Source organism: Muscardinus avellanarius, assembly GCF_963383645.1.
Source record: "Muscardinus avellanarius genome assembly, chromosome: 8".
NCBI classification, from domain to species: Eukaryota; Metazoa; Chordata; class Mammalia; order Rodentia; family Gliridae; genus Muscardinus; species Muscardinus avellanarius.
In genome coordinates this window covers 14,186,918-14,208,466 of record NC_137794.1, presented here as the reverse complement: position 1 = coordinate 14,208,466, position 21,549 = coordinate 14,186,918, and the positions used below count along the sequence as shown (strand labels likewise).

The following is a 21,549-nucleotide window of genomic DNA, read 5'->3' as shown; positions in this document are numbered from 1 at the left end:
TATTTCCCCTTCAATATCTGGAGTCCCACTGGTATTCTTTGTGTTTCCTAGTTTGGGCATATTAGAGGAAACATATGTATCTTCTTCTTCTGTGCTAAGACAAGCATTTTTAAAGGGTCACGTAATTGGTAATCTTAGAAAGTTTGACTTTGGGTAGTGGGGCCACTGGACTTTAGAAACCTTTGTGGTTATATTTATGTTCCTCCACCTCTTTCTCTTTGGAAACTTTGAAATAAGATGCCCTCTGTGAGGTCCTTATAGAAAACATAAATTATGCCAGGAGAAAAGTAGGGGTATGTACTGTATCATAGTTTCAGTGGACTGTTATAGGACCTTATTATACTTGTGGTGGCACATGCCTGTAATCCCATTTCTTGGGAGGCTGAGACAGGAGGATTTCACGTTTGAGGCAGACGTCCTCAAGTGTCTATACCGATGGTGGGTCTGATCAGGTGACTCCAGGTCAGCCGTTAGAAGGTTGCTCAAAGGGATTGCTATCATTTTTGGCCCTGTTTTTTGTGGCATGTTAGGGCTAGAAAGATAGAGACTCCGACCACTGAGGCCACCTGCTGCCCGGTAGCTGAGGTGACCAGTGGCTGTGCACACCTCACTAAGTAGCTGAGGCTGGCCACGAACCTGTGATGCTCCTGGCTCAGCCTCCCCGGTACTGGGATTACAAGTGTGCGTCACCATGCCCGGCTGAAATTCACCAGTAAAGGGAGAATATTGTGCAGCTTGAAAAGGGGGAGAGAAGCAAGTCGAAGCCCTGTGGATGGTGGACAGCCGTCGGTCCTGAGGCCACAGGAGGCTGGGCTGCTCTGATGTGGCTGTGTGTTTGTTTTGGCGTAGGCCCAACACGAGAAGATCATCTCCCAGCACCAGGCGGTCCTCATAGCCACACAGTCGGCTCAAGCGCTGCTGGAGAAACAAGGCCACTACCTCTCTCCCGAGGACAAAGAGAAACTGCAAAGGAACCTGAAGGAACTGAAGACGCACTACGAGACCGCGCTGGCCGAGTCGGAGAAGAAGATGAAGCTCACGCATGCGCTGCAGGAGGAGCTGGAAAAGTTCGACGCGGACTACGGCGAGTTTGAGCACTGGCTGCAGCAGTCGGAACAAGAACTGGAAAACCTGGAGGTGGGCGCGGACGACTTCCGCGGGCTGATGGCCAAGCTGAAGAGGCAGAAGAGTTTCTCGGAAGATGTCATTTCTCACAAAGGCGACCTGAGGTACATCACAATTTCTGGAAACAGGGTGTTAGAAGCTGCCAAGTCTTGCTGCAAGAGAGATAAGCTTGGCAAGGATAATATCGACACCTCTGCCACCCACAGAGAAGTCCAGAGCAAACTGGACGATGCGACCGATCGCTTCCGGTCTCTCTACTCTAAGGTAATTTCATTTTTCAGGGGGAGTTCAATCTGTGATTCTAGTTTTCATTCTGTCTTCTTAACTTTTGTTTTGGATTTAGAAGCAGGAAATATAAAAAAATGATGTGGGGAAAGGTGATAGTGTCTGTCTTACGCATCTGCTCGACTTCTGACAAATGGGCTTAATGATTAGGAAATCAAAGTTAAGTCTTGAGAATGATTTCCAGGGATCTTTAGCTCAACTCCGCAATATACTATTTGACCACCAGGTGGCGAGTGCATGTTGTCTAAGTAAAAAGAGGAGCTTGGGAACTGAAGTTTCAGGTCAGACAGTTCTCATCATAAACACTACCAGACTGTTGGCTCTTCAGATATATTTGGTCAACATATTATTTTCATACTTAATGACAACGCCGTTCTTTTGCTTCTTTTACATCTGTGGACAAGTGAGGATTTTGTCTTAAAACACAAAAATACCCCTAATAACATATTTCTCCATTTGCTATATATAACCTGCACAAACTTGTAAAGTTGCATAGATGATCTGAAGGACATCATTGGACTTTGCTTGCTTTTAATGTAAACTGCTTGTCCTTTCTGTGTCCGTCAATCTTGTTTAATATTATAAATGATGTATTAAGCATCTTGTAAATCTTTCCATCAAATACGTATCTGTGTACATGGTTTACGTACCCTGGGGAATGTGTCTTGGAAAAGCTGTCTCCTCTGGTGACTGATACCTTTATCTTTCATTCTTGGTTAAGACTCAGCCCTTGTACATGTGTTTGAATTGGTATAGATCATCGAGAACCACTTCTTTGTTACTTTTTTACTTCTTCATATAAAAGAGAAAACCTTAACCCTACAATCTTAGCTAAAGTCTCTTTTTCTTCCTAAGTTATAAGTTCATAGGTCCTAGGGCTGTTCAACACAAAAGAAAACAGTAAATTTTAACCTCCCCTGCCTTCTGTCTTTTATCTTTCAGTGCAATATTCTTGGAAATAATCTTAAAGATCTGGTGGACAAATACCAACACTATGAAGATGCTTCATGTGGGCTTCTTTCTGGGCTTGAGGCCTGTGAGGCTGCCGCGAGCAAACGTTTACTTGAACCCATTGCTGTGGACCCCAAAAATCTCCAGAGGCAATTAGAAGAGACCAAGGTAAAAAATCATCTGAGAGAGAAGAGACAGATCCAGTCGTTCGATGGTCTAACTGGAAGGGATCGGATCCCTGCAACTTTGTGATAGTTTTACACAGAGTAGGGAACAAAGAGGGGACTTATACCTCTCTCTCCTAAGGGAGTTATGACTTTATTACTCCATAGACTATTATTTTTTCTCTGTTATTATTTGACTGGTTTGATATTACTGTTATGACTTGTTATCTGCATTCCATTACCCAGATTTCCCCACACAAAACCCAGTATTGTCCAGGACACTTATTTATTGCCTTGTTCTTATTTATGTTCCTTTTTTTCCCCTACCGCCATCAAAATTAAGCTCTGTAAGGACAGAGGTTTTGTCCATTTTGTGCAATAGTATAATATTTGTTTAAAAATACACAGGTGGGTGTGGTGGTGCACGCCCGTAGTCCTCCTACTTGGGAGGCCGAGAGAGGAGGATCGCAGATTTGTAGCCAGAGTCAACGACTTAGCGAGGCCCTTTGCAGCTTAGTGAGACCCTGTTTCAAAATAAAAAATAAAATAGGGCTGGGGGTGTAGCTCAGTGGCAGGATGCCCCTGGAATTTGGTACCACCAAAAGAAAAAAAAATATGAGTTTCTAAGGGCCAGGATTGGGGCTTCTATTAAATATCCTCAGGATTCATAGAAATGTAAATTTCAGGTATTGTTTAGCTTAGTTTTCAGGAAGTCTGCTTGTGAGTTGAGGGTGTTGCTGAGTGGTCCAGTACTTGCCTGGCATGGGCAAGCTCCTGGATTCCATCCCCAGTAGCCCCCCGCCACGTCTATCTGCCTTTCCAGAAAGGCAAGCTTGATTATGTAATTGTATGATTGTGGGAGCCTAAGTCATACCCACATGTGGCAGAGAATGTTTCTATTTTTAAAATTTAAGGCATATTTTAAAATTCTGATATAAGGGGAGGAAACTTTTGAAATATTTTATTCTTATTCAATACGACCCATTCTTCTGAGTTGTTTCATTTCATAAACTAGCCTATGATTGCTTTTAGCCAGGGGTAGCTGTAGCTTACTGATAATATGTCTAGAAAACAAGCACAGTATTTCCAGTTAAAAAAACTGCCTCTTAGAACTTAACTGCATGTGACTCACAGAGTCATAATCATCGTTGTGCCTTAACAAGGAAAACACACGCTGCTGGGTGAGCTTAATGTTGGGTGTCTCCACTGCTTGGTGAGGTGGTGGTGTGCACCTGTAATCCCAGCACTTGGGAGGCCAAGACAGGAGAATTGCAGGTTCAAGGCCAGAGTGTGGTAACTTCATGAGACTTAGTTTTATTTTTTATTTATTTATTTATTTTTTTGGTGGTACTGGGGTTCCTGGAAGCCCTTTTACCTCCGGGCTACACTCCCAGACCTATTTTTACATTTTTATTTGGAAACAGGGTCTCCTAAGCCAGTGTGCGCGTCTGGCTTCGAACCTGCGCGATCCTCCTGTCTCTGCCTCCCAAGCGCGGGGATTACAAGCGTGCGCCACCACGCCCGGCAATGAGACTTAGTTTTAAAATAAAAAATATAGCCGGGCGTGGTGGCGCACGCTTGTAATCCCCGCGCTTGGGAGGCAGAGACAGGAGGATCGCGCAGGTTCGAAGCCAGCCGCACTGGCTTAAGAGACCCTGTTTCCAAATAAAAAGTATAAAAATGGGTCTGGGAGTGTAGCCCGGAGGTAGAAGGGTTTCCAGGAACTCCAGTACCACCAAAAATAAAATAAATAAATAAAAATAAAAAATATATAATATTGCTGGGGTGTAGCTCAGAGTGGAAACCTCCTGTATTCAATCCCTAGTACTGAAAAAAAAATGCTAAAGTTAGATTTTCCTGAGACTGGTTACTGCTGGCTGGAAGAAAAATAAGTAATGGGTGAGGTGACCCTGGCAGGGAAGGACCAGGCAGAGAGAAGGCTCTAGGAGGGTGGAAAGAAGGGAGAGGAAGGCTTGGGCCAGGAAGGCGAGGACGGGGGACGGGGCTTGTTTCCTGGGCTGGAGCGCTTGCCCCACCTGCCCTCCTCCACACCAGGAGGGGTCCAGGGCCAGCCCCCCCCCCCCCCAGATTGATACAGCCCCCAGGTAGTGCACCTCCTTCCAACTTGCATTTGCTGCCTTGGTGTTTCGGGCTCTTTGTTTTGTTTACTTCTGCTTTTCCACGTGCACAATAGCAAATTAAGGTTTCAGTTCCCACTTGATTATTGTGTTCAAGGAGAGTAGAAGTGGTGAGGGCAGAGGAGATGCGGAGACACTGAAGGTAAAGTGTCAATAGTTTAAATAATTGTTAAGAATGATTACAGCCAGACGTGGTGGCGCACGCTTGTAATACCCGCGCTTGGGAGGCGGAGACAGGAGGATCGCACAGGCTCGAAGCCAGCCCTGCTGGCTTAAGAGACCCTGTTTTTAAATAAAAATATAAAAAGTAGGTGTCTGGAAGTGTAGCCTGGAGCTAGAAGGGCTTCCAGGAACCCCAGTACCAGCAAAAAAAAAAAAAAAAAATTTAAACTGACACTAGGATTTATTTATTTATTTATTTTGGTATTGGGGACTGAACTTCAGAGCTATACCCCCAGCCCATTTTATTTTTTGTTTGGAAACAAGGTCTTACCAAGCTGCTGAAAGTCTCACAGGATTCCTGAAGCCGGCTTTGAACCTGTGATCCTCCTGTCTCAGCCTCCCAGGTACTGGGATTACAGGCATGCGCTACCATCTGGTTTGTGCCTCTAATCCTAAAGCAGTCAAAGAAATACAAAAGTAAGGGTGCTAGCTATATCAAAGAAGAATGAATTCTAAGTCACAGAATAATTTTAAAACTTAAATGTAGAGTTGAAATTGATCCTGGCATATGTTTTTATATAGTGGGGCTAAGTCTTTATAAGGTTTAGCTAGTCTCCATTTTTTTCATTTTTATTAACAACATTTAACAATTATTTTTCTTGTAAGCACATATAACTATTACAAAAAATTAATCTTTTTTTTGTTTTATTCTGGGAATTTATACTGGGGATTGAACCCAGGGGATACTCTGCCACTGAGCTATATTTTGAGACAGAGTCTTCTGATGCTGGCTTTGAACTTGTGATCCTTCTACTCCAGCCCCCTGAGTAGCTGGGATTACAGGTGTGGGCCCCTACTCCTGGCTAAAATAAATCTTTTCTGCCCTTAACATACTAACTTCTACTTAAGTTCTATAGTGTAATAAGTGTAAGTGGAGGTGCCCAATTAATTCATTTGAAATATTTCTATTCAGTAGAATGTTTTTATTCATACTGTTGCCCAACAACAATAATAACAACAAAAACCTGTTAGCTATAGTATCAGTAATCTGATTTCTCTGGACTAGAATGAACCTCTTCATGATAACCTCCCAGGGAAATCACTGGATAAAGTAAGATTTTATCCCCACCAGAGGCACAGAAGACAGGATTCTGGGACCATCCTAGAGGCCCGGGTTTGGACTGCCATGGGGCTTGCACTAATCTCCAGGGTGGTATAAAGTAGGGGAACTTTAATGAACTGGCCAAGTGCCAACATTTTATAGGCCACACCCCTTCCTGGTGCGGGCACAGGCCAAGGCTATGATTTTTGTAGTCATCTCTGTCACGATGCTTCTTTTCACGATTTAATGGCATTGGAATCTATTCAAAATAACACAAGCCACACATTTGAGTAATTTTGTTTTGTTCCAAAGTAGCACAATAGCCTGTGATTGTCATTGCGTTATAACCTGGAACATGTGAAGAAGGAAAACTGTTGCCTCTCCTGCATGTAATTATGGAGAGCAAAGGCATGGTTGTTTTTTTTTTTTTTTTTGAAGATTTAAAGAAGTTTATTAGAAAGATAGAAATACAGAAAATAGAAATACAGCTCCATACCAAACTGGAATGGAGGGGTGACTCGAAATGAATACACCCGGCATGGGGGGTTTTGCGGAGAAGAGGTGAAGAGAAGCTCTCTGGTAACCTACTCCCAAGTTTCAAGATAATAGGCAGGACCCTGGTAGGTACTGGGTTTTTCTATAGAGCCAGGATAACTTTTATATACTCATTCAGCAAACATTTGTACACTGGGCACATTGTTAAGTTTTGTGAGGACAGAAAGATATTAAGATCCTGTCTCTGCCCTTGGGAAATACAGGTATAACTACAACAGAAAGCATAAGATTCTGGGCATTGTGGTGCACACCTATAATCCCACTATCTAAGAGGTTGACACAGGAGGAGTGCAGGTTTGAGGGCAGCCGCAGAAACTTAGTGGGACCCTGTTTCATAATTTAAAAATTAAAAAGGGCTGGGAATGTAGCAAGAGATAGAATACCCCTAAGCTCAATCCTCAGCGCCACACAACAAAGAAAAAGTATAAGGAATGCCCTTGGCTTTATTTATCTTTTAAGTGGGCAGTGTACATAAACTGTTCCCATAACCTAGACTATAGTCTGGTTAATGTTTCTTTTTTAAAAAAAATTTTTATTGGTGCATTGTAGTCTCACATAATGTAAGTCTCGTGATAGTGATTTACATGCACGCAGCACTGGGTGGGCTTTCCCCTGACTCTCCCCCTCCCGTGCAGGGTATGGAGACTGATATTGACCTTCTCACATATGTACTTAAAATAGATGGAAGTGATCCCTTCATCGGTCCTCTGTCTCCCCACTCACCTTCCCCAAGACCACCTCTCTGGCTCCACTGAAGTTTCTCTGTTATCCCTATCACTCCCTAGCTTCCAAGTATTAAAGAAAACATGACCCATCACTTTTTTGTGACTGGCTACTCTTACGTAACAAAATGATCTCCAGGTCCTTCCATTTTCTTGAAAATGACATGATTTTGTTCTTTCCGGCTGAGTAGAATTCCATTGTATGCATATACCATAATTTTGGTGGTACTGGGGTTCATGGAAGCCCTTCTACCTCCGGGATACACTCCCACGGGCTACACTCCCAGACCTATTTTTTAACTTTTTTATATGGAAACAGGGTCTCTTAAGCCAGCGAGGCTGGCTCCGAACCAGCACGATCCTTGTGTCTCTGCCTCCCAAGTGTGGGGATTACAAGCGTGCGCCACCACGCCCGGCCTATATACTATAATTTTGTAATCCATTCATCTGTTGACGGGCCACCTACGTTGGTTCTGTAATTTAGCTATTATGAATTGTGCTGCTATAAACATGGAGAGGCGTGCATTGCTATACTGTTCTGATTTTAGTTCCTTTAGAAAGATACCCAGGAATGGTAGAGCCGGGTCATACGGTAGATCCATTCCCAGATGTCTGAGGAATCTTCACACGGATCTTCATAGCAGCTGAACTAATTTGTAATTCCAATGGTGCAGAAGAGTTCCAATTTCCCCACATTCTCTCCAGCATTTATTATTTTTGACTTCTTGATGATTGCCATTCTGATTGGGGTGAGATAGAATCTCATTATAGTTTTGATTTGCATCTCCCTGATTGCTAATGATGTTGAACTTTTTTTGTGTGTGTGTGGTACTGGGGATGGAGCCCAGGGATGTTCTACCTTTAAGCTACACCTCCAGCCCTATTTTTTATTCTTTATGTTGAAGCAGGGCCTCGCTGATTTGCAAAGAGCCTCACTAAGTAGCGCAGGCTGTCCGTGAACCGCAATCTTCCTGTCTCAGCCTCCCAAATGCTGGGATTACAAGTGTGCACCACCACGCCCAACCCATCCCAAATGCTGGGATTACAAGTGTGCGCCACCACGCCCAACTCATCCCAAATGCTGGGATTACAAGTGTGCACCACCACGCCCAACTCATCATCTTTTGATATAGTTATTGGCAATTTGTACCTCTTCTTTTGTGAAGTGTCTAGTTAGTTCAGTTGCCCATTTCTTGATTTGGTTATTTGACTTTAGTGTAAAATCTTTTAAATTCTTTGTATATTCTAGATAATAGTCTTCTTTAAGAGAGATAGCTGGCAAAAATCTCCCATTCTGAAGGCTTTCTCTTTAGACTCTTGATGGTTTCCTTTGATGAGCAGAAACTTTTGTGTGTGTGTGTGTGGGTCTGGGAATGGAATCCAGGGGCATTTGACCTACGAGCTATACCCCCTGCTCTATTTTTTTATTCTTTACTTTTAAAGAGGGTCTCAGTAGGTTATGGAGGGCATCACTAAGTAGCTGAGGCTGTCTGTAAACCGCAATCCTCTGGTCTCAGCCTCCCGAATGCTGGGATTACAAGCGTGCACCACCACGCCCGGCTGAGCAGAAACTTTTTAGTTTGATGCCATTCCATTTATTATTTCTTGTTTTAACTTGCAGTGCCTGTTTGTTAGAGTGTTGGACCCATGTGCTCCACTAGTAATTTCAAAGTCTCTGGTCTAATTTCTAAGTCTTTGATCCATCTTGAGTTGACTCCTGTGCAGGGTGAGAGGAAAAAAGTAAAATAATTACTTTTTATTTTTTTTAACAAATGGATAGCCAGTTTTCCCAAAACCATTTGTTGAAAAGGCTGTATTCTCCAGTGTATGTGTTCAGCACATTTGTCAACTATCAGTTGGCGATAACTGTGTGGATTTGTTTCTGTATCTTCTATTCTGTTCCATTGGTCTGTGTGTCTGCTTTTGTGCCATTACCAGGCTGTTTTTATTACTATAGCTCTACAGTATCATTTGAAGTAAGGAATTGTGATGCCTCCTGCATGGATAGTTCTTATTGCTGAGAATTGCTTCCTATTCTGGGTCTTTTGTTTCTCCATATGAAATTTAGTATTTTCTTTAGGTTTTTTTTAGATTTTTTAGGTTTTTAGAATGACATTGGTGTTTTGTTATTATTTCTTTCTTTTTCTTGGTGGTGGTACTGGGGGTGGAACCCAGGGGCTTTTCTACCTCCAGGCTATACTCCCAGACCTATTTTTTATTTTATTTGGAAACAGGGTCTCACTAAGTTGCCGAGAGCCTCACTAAGTAGCCGAGGCTGGCTTTGAACCTGTGCGATCCTCCTATATCAGCCTCCCAGGCGCTGGGATTACAAGCATGTGCCACCACACCCAGCTGACACTGGTGTTTTGATAGAGACTGCATTGAGTTTGTAGATCACTTTTGTAAAATGGCCATTTTGTTAATATCTTTCCATCTTCTAAGATCTTTAGTTTTTTTCTTTTATACTTTTCATTGTAAAGGTGTTGTTTAGATTTATTTCTAGGCATTTTGTTGGTTTTGAGCTTATTGTGAATGAAATTGTTTTCTCTATTTCTTTTTCAGTGGAATCATGGTTGGCATATAGAAAAACTACTAATTTTTTTTTTTAAGATTGATTTTGTATCCCTCTACTTTGCTGAATTTCTTAACCAGCTCTAGATGTCTTTTGCTTGAGTGTTTTTGGGTCTTTCAAACATAGAATTAGGTAAAATTTCTGACTCAAGGGATTTCTTCCACTGCCTGTAACAAAATCTCTGGGCACATTTCCCAATGAGGTGCATTATTAATAGATTCTCTGGCCTCTTGAAATAGCTGTCAAATCTGGTATTCAGAGCACAAACCCAGCATTGGATGCAATTTGGTGGCCTAGTGACCTTTGTACAGGGTGCCCTGTGTCATCACAGTTTCTTGTATTATAAAAATTCGTTCAGAAATATTTTGCCATTAATTTTAGATACTTAACTTTAAATAATAACAGTAGCTCATGCTGAGATCAAAGAGTATCTTTTTAGGTCTTATACCTGCTATCTTCATTAATTCATACATTCTAGAAACTTTATTGAGACCTGCTGTCTGCCAAACACTGGGCCAGGCAGGAATAATAGAAAGCTGGAAAGGGTGAATTCCTAGTTCTCAAGAAGGTCACAGTTTGAGAAAAGAGATGGATAAATGCAGTAACACTCACAGGGTGCTTATGGAACCGCCAGAGCGGGGAAGTACTTCACAGAACTAGAGAAGAGGATGGGGACACAGGTGGGTAAGAGCAAGCTTGAGGATGACGGGGGCAGGGTGCATGAAAAGGTTGGTGTGTAGAAATGCGAAGGCCTTGCGTCCAGCATGAACCAGGAGCCAATACCATAAAAAGAAATTTAAGCAGGCTGGGTGTGGTGGCGCACACTTGTAATCCCAGTATTTGGGAGGCTGAAGCAGTAGGATCATAGGTTTAGGTCAGCCTCAGCTACTTAGTGAGACCTTCCAAAAATAACGAGACCCTTTTTCAAAATTAAGGATAAAATATAGGACTGGGAGTATAGCTCCAAGGTAGAATGCCCCTGAGTTCCATCTCTAGTACTAATATACATATATATTCTGGTAAAACCATCAGGACTTGATTTGCATGTGGGAAGGAAGGGCTAAGAGAGGAAGGAATCGAGGAGTCACCCCAGGGTTAGTACTTGTGTCACTAGATGTGACCCAGGAGGAAGCACAGATGTAGGGAGTGAGATGGTGAGTTCAGATGTAGCTTTTTTGAGTTTTCGGGTCACTGTTTACATCCAGATGGAAATGTTCAGGAAGCAGTTGGAAACCTGGTCTCATGGCCAGGGGTGAGTTCATCTCCAGTAGGACATATGGGACTTGACATCTGCATGCAGGACTGGAGCTCACGTCCCTTTCAGTAACCCTAGAGCCAAGCCTGAGCCTTGGCCGGCTGATCAGCCCAGGGCAGGAGAGGGTGGGGCCCAGCTCCTGGGAGACTGATGGGTGGCTCCCGCTCCCGCTCCAAGCTTTCTCCTCTTTCCCACAGTGGAACTGCATGTGCTCACTCAAGAGACCTCTGTGGCCCTCTTGTAATCCTAGCATTTGGGAGGCTGAGAAAGGAGGATTGTGGTTCACAGCTGGCCTCAGCTATTTAGTAAGGCCCTTTGCAACTCAGTGAGACACTGTTTCAAAGTGGAGAACTAAAAGTAGGGCTGGGGGTGTCACTTAGAGGTAGAATGCCCCTGGGTTTCATCCCCAGTACCACAAAAACAAAAAAACAGAAAAAGAGACCTCTGCAGCAGAGTTAGGACTCAACCTTCAACCTTCTCTACTTTTCTCACTTCGTTGAGCTTTAGGGACAGAGTTACTCTGACCAATTTCTACCTCCTTGATCACATCTCTTCTCTCTCTCTTCCTTCTCATATAAATCTAAGTGTCCTCCATGATCCTGGAAGGTGATTAGGGAGAAGGTAGAGAAGGGGAAAGGAGAATCGACAAAGGAAACAGCTCAAACGATGCTGTGTCCATCTAGGGAGGTGTCACTACCAATCTCACTAACATGTCTGGGGGCGGGGGAGGCAGGGAGGGTCCAGGAAGAAATACCCAAGGGCTGTGTGCACCTATTCTCACTATGATTACAAGACACTTATAAATTATATTAAGAAAGAAGTGCATAAGTTTTTGCGTTTCCTTCCAGCCCCATTCCCTCTTCTCCGTACCTGTTAGTGATACCTTCTTTTTTTATTTTTTTATTTTTATTTTTTTCTTTCACTGATACCTTCTTATGTGAACATAGCATTATTTGAACTGTTTCCTTCATTAGCTCTCCTTTTTCCTTTCTCTCACTCCTTCTCTCAGTCCCCTTCCACTCTTCTACTGGTCTCTCTCTTCATTTATCTGAAGTTTCTTCTTTCCTGTTTTCTCTTTGGCTTCCACTTATGAGGAAAACACATGACCCTTGACTCTCTGAGTTCAATGCACCAATAAAAATTAAAAATTTCGTTGTTCTTCTTTATGAGTGATCAAAATTCTTTTGTATATATAGCCCACACTTTCTTTATTCATGCGTCGATGGACACCTAGATTGGTTCCATAATTTGGCTACTGCGAATTGTGCTTCTGTGAACATGAGAGGGGGTATTTTTCCTAAATAGGTGAAGTCAGAATCCTCCCTCTCCATTTCTACACTTCCTTCAGGACCCACCTCCATGGCCCCACCTTGGTAGTGGCTTTCATTTCTCCTTCTGGTTATCCTTCCTCTCGACTTCCTAAAATATGCTTTTATTTGCTTTTGGTACTTAACATTTCCTGCATTAGGCTATAAGATTCCTCTAAGATTTGTGTATCTTAATTTTGTATATTCACAGATGTTTTGATACTTAGGTGTTCAGTAACTTTTATTGAATCAACACAGATAAATATAACTCATTATTAAGTCAGGATCAAATGGTATAGAAGTCCTTACCTGGAGTTAGAAATGGTCCCAAAGATTTTTTTGTAATTTTTTTCTGGTGGTGGTGGTGCTGGATGTGTCAAATCCCAGAAGTGAGAATTAAGGGAAAACCTAGGCTACAGAAAGGGGATTATAAGGTCAGGATCCTAGAAAATTATTATGAACATATGCTCCAGAATTTATTTCAAGACTGATTTTGTATTATCCAGATTGGCTAATGCTGCTTTAGAGTGGCCCTGTCCTAAGAACCTCAGAGTAAGTTTATAATGATGAAAGTTTATATAATGGAATGTTTACTCTGTCCAGTTTAACTTTATTATATTTATTATAAGATTATATTTAAAAATCTGTTGCTCTGTCCCCTTGAGTATAATTGATGAGCATCCAATCCCACAGGTTCTGCAAGGACAGATATCAAGTCAGCAGGTGGCCGTAGAGAAGCTGAGAAAAGCGGCCGAAGTGCTTTTAGATGCTCCGGCGTCTTCACTTCCAGCCAAGAAGGAGATCCAGAAAACACTGGGTAAGAAATTCATTTTTTTTTTCATGTCTCATGATAAATTCTAAATAAAGGTATTCTGACAGATATGGAAAAATATTCTTAAGTGCAGACTGTATTATTTGTGATCTCTCCCTGGGAAATGGTAATACTGATTCTAGGACTTAGTATAAATTTCTATGTGTGCACATGGGAAATAAAAAAAAAAACTTTTGCAACAGCTGATTAGACATGTGTTTCACCCCAAATAAAGCACCAATTAAAGTCTGAGTAGAAATTTTATACAAACAGAAGGTTGGAATCTTACTTTTCAAAAGCTACTCTGTACAAGGGAAATCCTCTTTTCTTTCTTACAGCCATTTAAACTTCTCCTTTTTACTAGTGTGAGTGCAGGGGCATTTTACCTCTGAGCTACATCCTCAGCCCTATTTTATTTTGAAATAGAATGTCACTGAGTTGCTGAGGGCCTTGCTTTCTTACTGAGGCTGGCCTTGAACCTGTGATCCTCCTGTCTTAGCCTCTCAAGTATTATAATTGTAGGTATGCACCACCATGCCCAATCATTTAAACTTTTTCCCCCATATTTTATTTTTTATTTTTTATATTTTATTTGGAAACAGGGTCTCTTAAGCAGCAAGGCTGGCTTCGAACCTGTGCGATCCTCCTGTCTCCACCTTTCAAGCGGGGGGATTACAAGCATGGGCCACCACGCCCAGCTTATTTGAACTCTTTTGATCATGCACTCATATAAAAAGTAATTTCAGTTTGTCTCTTATAGATGAAAATATATTTATGAGTTATGTGCACTTATTACTATATTTAATATCATGTTGATTATATTATAAAACACAAAAAATACAGAGTTTAGAGGTGTAAGATGGATGTATGAATGGAATTTCTGATATTTTCCCACACGTCATCTTGTTACATCCACATTGGAGTCAACTGCTGTAGAGGTTTATGCCTAGGGCTTTGGAGGAGAAAGAAAGATTGTCTTAATTGTATTTCTGTGACTGAAGAGACATTTTGACATTTTCCCATAGTTTTGTTTTTAGTTGTTTAAATTTAATGCTTTACATTAAGACTTTAAAGCTTCTCTCTGGCATCATTTTCCAGGAAAACGTATTATGGATACAGAGGAGTACCTCTAATTTCTTTCTGACTTTTAAGAAATCCAACAAGCCGGGCATGGTGGTGCATGCCTTTAATCCCAACACTTGAGAGGCTGAGTAAGGAAGATTGCAGGTTCGCAGCCAGCCTCAGCTACTTAGTGATGCTCTGTTTTAAAGATAGAAAAATAAAATAAAATATAGGCCTGGGGATGTAGCTTACAGGTAGAATGCCGCTGGGTTCAATCCCCAGGACTGCAAAGAAAAACACACACACAATTTACAGAAAAAGTAACATTCTTATAACAAATTTTGTTTTATACCTTTTTAAAAATAAAATGTAGTCCACAAAATCATGAGTTTACTTTAGTGACAGTATTTTTCACTAAGAGGTGTAGATTAAACAAAGTCTTTAGTTCAGGCTACTGTAACAAGTGTCCCATTGGTTAGATGGTTTAAACAAACATTAATTTCTCATAGTTCTGGAGGCTGGAAGTCCAAGATCAGGGTACAGTTTCAGTCAGGCTCCTGCCAAGGGCCTTATTCCTGGTTTCTGGGTGGCCACATTCTTGCCGTATCCTCACATGGTAGAGAATGGTGTGAAGGAAGCATCTCTCTGGAGTTTTACAAGGGCACACACAAAGCCATTTCCAGCAGACACCAGCTCACTGTCCTATAATTCTATTTGACGGTGCTTACCTGGAGATAGCATCAGGTCCCATAGTCCCCCAGACTGCCTGTCACGTCAGAGGAGGCTGGCCCCAATTCCCGGCTTGAGACTTATACTTAGGACCAACCAGCTATGAATTGAGGTCCCCATTGTGGTAGGACAATAAGAGTTACTAAAATGAAAGGCCAATATGTACCCCTCCCCTGGTATTCACAAAAGAATGTAACTACAGACGATAGGCGGTCTGCAGAGGGCCAGATATCCGGGCAGCCACCTGCTGATAGGTAAAGGTCATATCTGGCCTGTAAAGAAGGTCACATAGGTCAGTAACCTGCTCATGAATTTCCGCTCTTGATCTCCCCATGCCTGACTTCCAGTGACCCTGCAGTCACTCACTGTCACGTTTCAACTTCTGTAAGCTCACCTGCCTTATAAAATGGGAGCTTGCATGGAGCGCAGGGCTGGGGTCTTTCAGGAGCTATTCTAACCTCAGCCTGCCACCTCTTTTCCACCTTCATTGGCGTTGGGTCCTCGAGGATTTCTGCAACATCTTGACCTCCTTCTTGGATTCAGTTCAGTTCTTAGAGGAGTTTTCTGATCTTGGGGGAAAACGTTACTTACATTCACCTGTTTATTATAAGGATATTACAGAGGATGCAGATGAGCAGCCAAATAGAGATGTGTAAGGTGGAGTAGGGGAGAAGGACCACAGGGCTTCCAGCCCGGCCATACCTCCCTCCAGGAACACCATGGGCTCAACTCTCCTACAGCTCCCTAAACCCACTCTTTCTAGGTTTTTACCTAGATACCACTGATTACATTATTGGTCAGACAAAGGCATTGATGATATAATCATCCTTCAGAGGGTGGGACTGAAATCCCAATCCTCTAATCCCAGGGTTGCTGCCTCTGACAAGTAGTCCCCAGGGGAGTGCACCTCAGGAGCCACCTGATTAGAGCAAAGGATGCTCCTGTCACCCAGGAAAAGTCCATCCAAGATACTTAAGAGCTGTTTAGTCACTGACTGTCACTGGGAAAGTCACAAAGATAATAATTCTGTGTCAGGAACTATAGTCAGAGACCAGAGATCAGAACAAAAGATATTTCTTTTTTTTTTTTTTTTTTTTTTGGTACTGGGGTTCCTGGAAGCCCTTCTACCTCCGGGCTACACTCCCAGACCTATTTTTACATTTTATATTTGGAAACAGGGTCTCCTAACCCAGTGTGCACGTCTGGCTTCGAACCTGCGCGATCCTCCTGTCTCTGCCTCCCAAGCGCGGGGATTATAAGCGTGCACCACCAAGCCCGGCTTTTGTTGTTTTTTGTTTTTGGTGGTATTGGGGTTCCTGGAAGCCCTTCTATCTCTGGGCTACACTCCCACACCTATTTTTTATACTTTTTTATTTGGAAACAGGGTCTCCTAAGCCAGCGCGCGCGGCTGGCTTCGAACCTGCACGATCCTCCTGTCTCTGCCTCCCAAGCGCGGGGATTACAAACGTGTGCCACCATGCCCGGCTAACAAAAGATATTTCTAAGTGCTTCCTATTGCTCAGAAGATTATAAGGGCTTTAAGAGCTCTACATCAGGAACCATGGTCAGAGACCAAATATATATATATGATCTCACAACTTCCAAAGGCACCACCACCAGACACTATCACTTTGGGACTTGGGCTTCAATATGTGTGTGGGGCGGGGAATAAACCTCCAGCCCATTGCAAACAGCAGTGCTCAGAATGTGTTACATGCATGAAAATATCTTGAGTTGGCTTGGGCTGTCACACGTGATGGCTAACCAGACCGGCGGTGTCGCTCCCGGCTGAAGCACAGGTGTTGCCCAGGTGAGGGGCGGCTTCCTGCCCCTCTCAAGCTGCCGGGTAGAGCAGCTGCCCTTGTGACTCTCAGTTTGGGCTTGCACTTGAGCCCGCTGTTTGCTTTCTTTGCTTACAATCTCTTGGAGTGTATTTCATGCCTTCCCCTCTCTACTTGGCGAGCCCACGTCTCCCTGAAGACAGCATCCGATTCCACGTTGAGTTTTAGTAACCAGCGTGATTTCTTGCTCAGTCATCTAAACTGAACCTCTCAATTCAGCAAAAAATAGTCAAGCTCTTCTCTCATGATACAGCACTAGAGCACAATAAAAATACGAATTAGTTATTTAGGTTATATTCTGTGGCCCAAACAGAAGCGTTTAAGATATGTCATTTCTAAAGTTGTTTCACATCACAGCTTTTTTTCTACTGATGCATTCTACAAAGTGTTAGATTAAAGCATGCAGAAATAATTAAGATGCTTTTTGAGTTCTCAGACAATAAATGCTAAATAAATTCACAATTAGAAATAGAGTGTTTTCCAGAAAGATAGAGGTGAGTATGTTAAAAACCATTTTTTCCTTTGAACTTCTCATTTACAATATAGACTGTAGGAGGCTAAAATGGAGAACTTTTATATTCAAATGAAAACTGAGCTGGGTGCTTGTCTTAGTATCTTAATTCCTTAGAATTGAAAGTAAAATTTATCTCGCATGAGATAGGTTAGTCTGATAAATTTATTTCCCTCTTTTGTCTGCTGTTAATTTTTTTTTTTTCAGTATTGGGGATGGAAACCAGGGACACTGAACCTCCGAGCTACATTTCCCAGCCCTATTCTTTTAGTCTTTTTATTTTTGAAACAGGGTCTCACTGAGTTGCGAAGGGCCTCACTAAGTCCACAAACAGTGATCCTCCAATCTCTGCCTAGGGAAGGGGATTACAAGCCTGTGCCACCATGCTCAGCTCTGCTGTTAAACTTTTAAGTGAATTTTATTTGTATTTATTTTAGTAACATCATTTCAGCTTTAAGTGTATTTTTTGTTTTATCCCATTTTTCTAGGTTCTGAAGGATGACAGAAGCTTGGTTAGGATGCAGAGAGAGAGAGTGTGAGATTTTTATTTGTAATAGTTAATCCTTGTGGAATCTCTGTGACTGTGTCTTGAGAATAGTTGTATATGTCTGTCACTTTTTTTCTCCAAATGGTTATTAATGAGTATTGCTAACTTGAGATGTCAGATTAAAACCAGATATTTATTCCAGAGGTTTGCTACTCAGACCACTCTTTCATCTCTCTGGGAAAATTCAAATATTTATGCACCCAAAAATCTCTTTCCAAATGGATAAGATACATATATTAACTTCTAAAACAAGTTCAACTTTTTTTTTTTTTTTTAGTGTTACTGTAGACTGAGCCCCAGGGTGCTGTGCCACTGAGCTATATCCCCAGTTCTTTTTAATATTTATTTATTTATTTACTTACTTACTTATTTTGGTGGTACTGGGGGTGGAACCCAGGGTCCTTCTACCTCCAGGCTACACTCCCAGACCTATTTTATATTTTATTCGGAAACAGGGTCTCACTAAGTTGCCGAGAGCCTAAGTAGCTGAGGCTGGCTTCAAACCTGTGTGATCCTCCAGTCTCAGCCTCCCAAGCGCGGGGATTGCAAGCGTATGCCACCACGCCTGGCTTTATTTTTTATTTTGAGATGAGGTCTCACTAAGTTATTTCATGCTGGCCTCAAGCCTGCAGTCCTCTTGTCTCAGCCTCCTAAATCCTGGGCTTTTAGGAGACAAGTCTTTATTTTCTCCTGAATTCTTTTCTTTCTTTTTTAAGGTTTTGGATGGTGATCTGATCATGCACTTTGAATGTATCATTTAAACTTTTTTTCTTTTTCAGTTCTTTATAGAAATTGTATGATATTCACCTTGAGGTGCTTTTGTAATGGAATAGGGCAAAGAGAACTTTGCGGCTAACATTTTCTGCTGTGTTTGGACTAGATGACATCGTTGGGAGATATGATGACCTGTCCAAATCTGTTAGTGAACGAAATGAAAAGCTCCAGATAACCCTGACCCGCTCCCTGAGTGTGCAGGACGGCTTGGATGAGATGCTGGACTGGATGGGGAGTGTGGAAAGTTCTCTGAAAGAACCAGGTCAGGTGCCCTTGAACTCTGCAGCCCTTCAGGATCTCATCAGTAAAAACACCGTAAGTGACACCTGAAGAAGAAAACCAATCCCGTCTGTAGCTTTTTAAGGAAAGTTTTATAAACTGCAAGGATAGACTTAGGACCCATTTAAGGATACAGAAGAAGGTGTTTTCTGACTCTACGGGTGTGAAAAGCAGGGCTTGCACAACTCAAGTGTGCACAGTGATTTTCCTGTGATGGAGCCTGGGAAGGGCTTTGTACAACTCTTCATGAATGGTATTTATTGTAGAGAGCTTATCATACATCGAGTCTCATCTGATCACTGCTTTTGCCAGCGGCACGCGAGAGGCATCAGATCAATCTTGTCGTCTAGCTTTCTAAAAATGAGGGCCATAGCTAATCCCCAGGCTGCATTAGATCCCAGGGGTTGCTGGGTAGCAGCAACCTCCTGCCTCTTTCAAGCAACCAGCCAGCTGTTCCCCGGTCTCCCTTGAAGGGATTCGGGATGGGATTTCTCAGGGGATGAATCAAACATGTCATTCAGCTCCGACTGTTAACCTTCTTAGTCACAGGTTGTTCAAGCGTATGTTGTTCTGAATAGCAATCTTTGGAGCGCTGTGGCATTGTTTGTAAACATCGGCATAAAGCCTATGCAATATGTGGCCTATTTCAGATGTTGGAACAGGATATTGCAGGGCGTCAGAGCAGTGTAAATGCTATGAATGAAAAAGTGAAGAAATTTATGGAAACAACAGACCCATCCACGGCCTCCTCGCTGCAAGCTAAAATGAAGGACCTGTCCCTTCGGTTTGCTCAAGCCAGTCAGAAGCACAAGGAAAAGCTTGTCAAAATGGAGGAGCTGAAGACCAAAGTAGAACGATTTGAGAACCTCTCGGGAAAGATCCAGACATTCCTAGAAACCAAAACTCGGGCTCTTTCTGAGATAGATGTGCCGGGGAAAGACGTCGCTGAAATGTCTCGGTATATGCAGGTATGCCTTCCTCTCCATTCAGGAGGCTGAGCGAGCAGGCTGATAATTGAGGCAAACCCATACATCTACTGTCAGAGTTATAATTGTTAGTAACTTTGATCACTTATGGATTAATAGAGACTTGTTTTCTTCCTTTAAAAATCTCAGACTGCGTATTTTCCTAAAGCCTTCACCTACTGAATGACATACACGGTACCATTGATGACACACATCACAGGTGTTATAAATATTATCTTACATGAAAGAACCCATAAAATGGCAAAATAATGGAGCATATTTAAAAACTTAACATTAGTATATTTTGAGTTTTGACTGTCGATAAACTCACTTTTTGTGAAATTATGAATAGTTCTGATCCCATATATACATCTGGATATAATGTTGTTTAAAACTCTAAAAACATGTGTATTGTCTAACTATATAAATACTTTGTAGGAATCATCTTCTGAATTCTTAGAACACAAGAAAGATCTGGAAGTATTGCACAGTCTCCTGAAGGAGATATCCAGTCATGGCTTACCAGGGGATAAGGCTCTGGTTTTTGAAAAAACAAATAATTTGTCAAAGAAATTTAAAGAAATGGAGGATACCATTAAAGAAAAGTAAGCACCATTTTATTGGATTTTATTCTAATTTATACTAATTAGATTAATTGTTTTCATTATGTCGATAATGGAAACAATTTCAAAAACAAGTATAGAGTGATTTAAATGTGTTTTATAGTTTGGCGTGGTGGCGCACGCTTGTAATCCCAGCATTCCGGAGGCTGAGACTGGAGGATTGCGGTTTGCGGACAGCCTCAGCTACTTAGTGAGGCCCTCTGCAACTCAGTGAGATCTGGTTTTAAAATAAGAATAAAAAAAAAATAGGGCAGGGGTGTATCTCAGAGATCAAATCCCCTGGGTTCCATCCCCAAACACACACAAAAAATGTTTTATATTTTGATAATATTTTGTTATCACAATTAAATATATAATTTGTTAAAACATTTACAAAGAAAACTCATTTCTTATTCTATAAAAGTATTTTTCTTATTTCCAGAAAAGAAAAATGTTGGTGGTAGTGTTTTTACTGAAAATGATTTAAGCTCATTGTAGTCTCTGAAGTTTGGGGTAAATAGCACATCTTTATTAGAAAAACCAGAGATAACCCTGGAAGATAGCTTGTGGTTCTTTGCTTTCTGAGCTTAATTTAGAAGTGATGTGTACTTTTAATATAATTCTGAATGTCTTTTATGTATAATAGTTTCCTTTTTAAAGAATAGATAAGCTACGAGTCCATAAATTAAAAAAGAGTATAGCCATGCGTGATGGCGCACACTTGTAAGCCCTGTGCTTGGGAGGCTGAGACAGGAGGATCGCGCAGGTTCGAAGCCAGCCTCAGCTACTTAGTGAGGCTCTCAGCAACTCAGTGAGACCCTGTTTCCAAATAAAGTATAAAACAGGTCTGGGAGTATAGCCTGGAGGTAGAAAAAGTCCCTGGGTTCCACCCTCAGTATCACAAAAAAAGCAAAAGAAGAAAATAAACCTAACTAACTTAAACGAAAAGGCTACGCAGGCCTCGTGGCAGAACTCTTGCATTTCTGTTCTCCTCTTAGTTTAGAAGATACCTCAGATTTTGCTAAAGTTTATGTGGAAAGACCCCCAAAGATGGAAAATAGTAATTTCTCTTTCTTCTGCTGTTTCTTCA

At 41.8% G+C, this 21,549-nt stretch overlaps 1 protein-coding gene across 10 annotated transcripts in view; it reads left to right on the top strand.

Moving 5' to 3' along the window:
- Positions 1-21,549, top strand: part of DST (dystonin) — a gene marked incomplete at both ends in the record, with an annotated part of 523,923 nt that overhangs the window by 383,068 nt on the left and 119,306 nt on the right. For all 10 annotated transcript variants that reach the window (XM_080699914.1, XM_080699912.1, XM_080699907.1 and 7 more), the window contains 6 exons: positions 850-1,389; positions 2,353-2,529; positions 13,032-13,155; positions 18,720-18,928; positions 19,543-19,860; positions 20,296-20,462. In XM_080699914.1, coding sequence (XP_080556040.1) covers positions 850-1,389; positions 2,353-2,529; positions 13,032-13,155; positions 18,720-18,928; positions 19,543-19,860; positions 20,296-20,462 — 1,535 coding nt within the window. The remainder of the gene's footprint in view (positions 1-849; positions 1,390-2,352; positions 2,530-13,031; positions 13,156-18,719; positions 18,929-19,542; positions 19,861-20,295; positions 20,463-21,549) is intronic.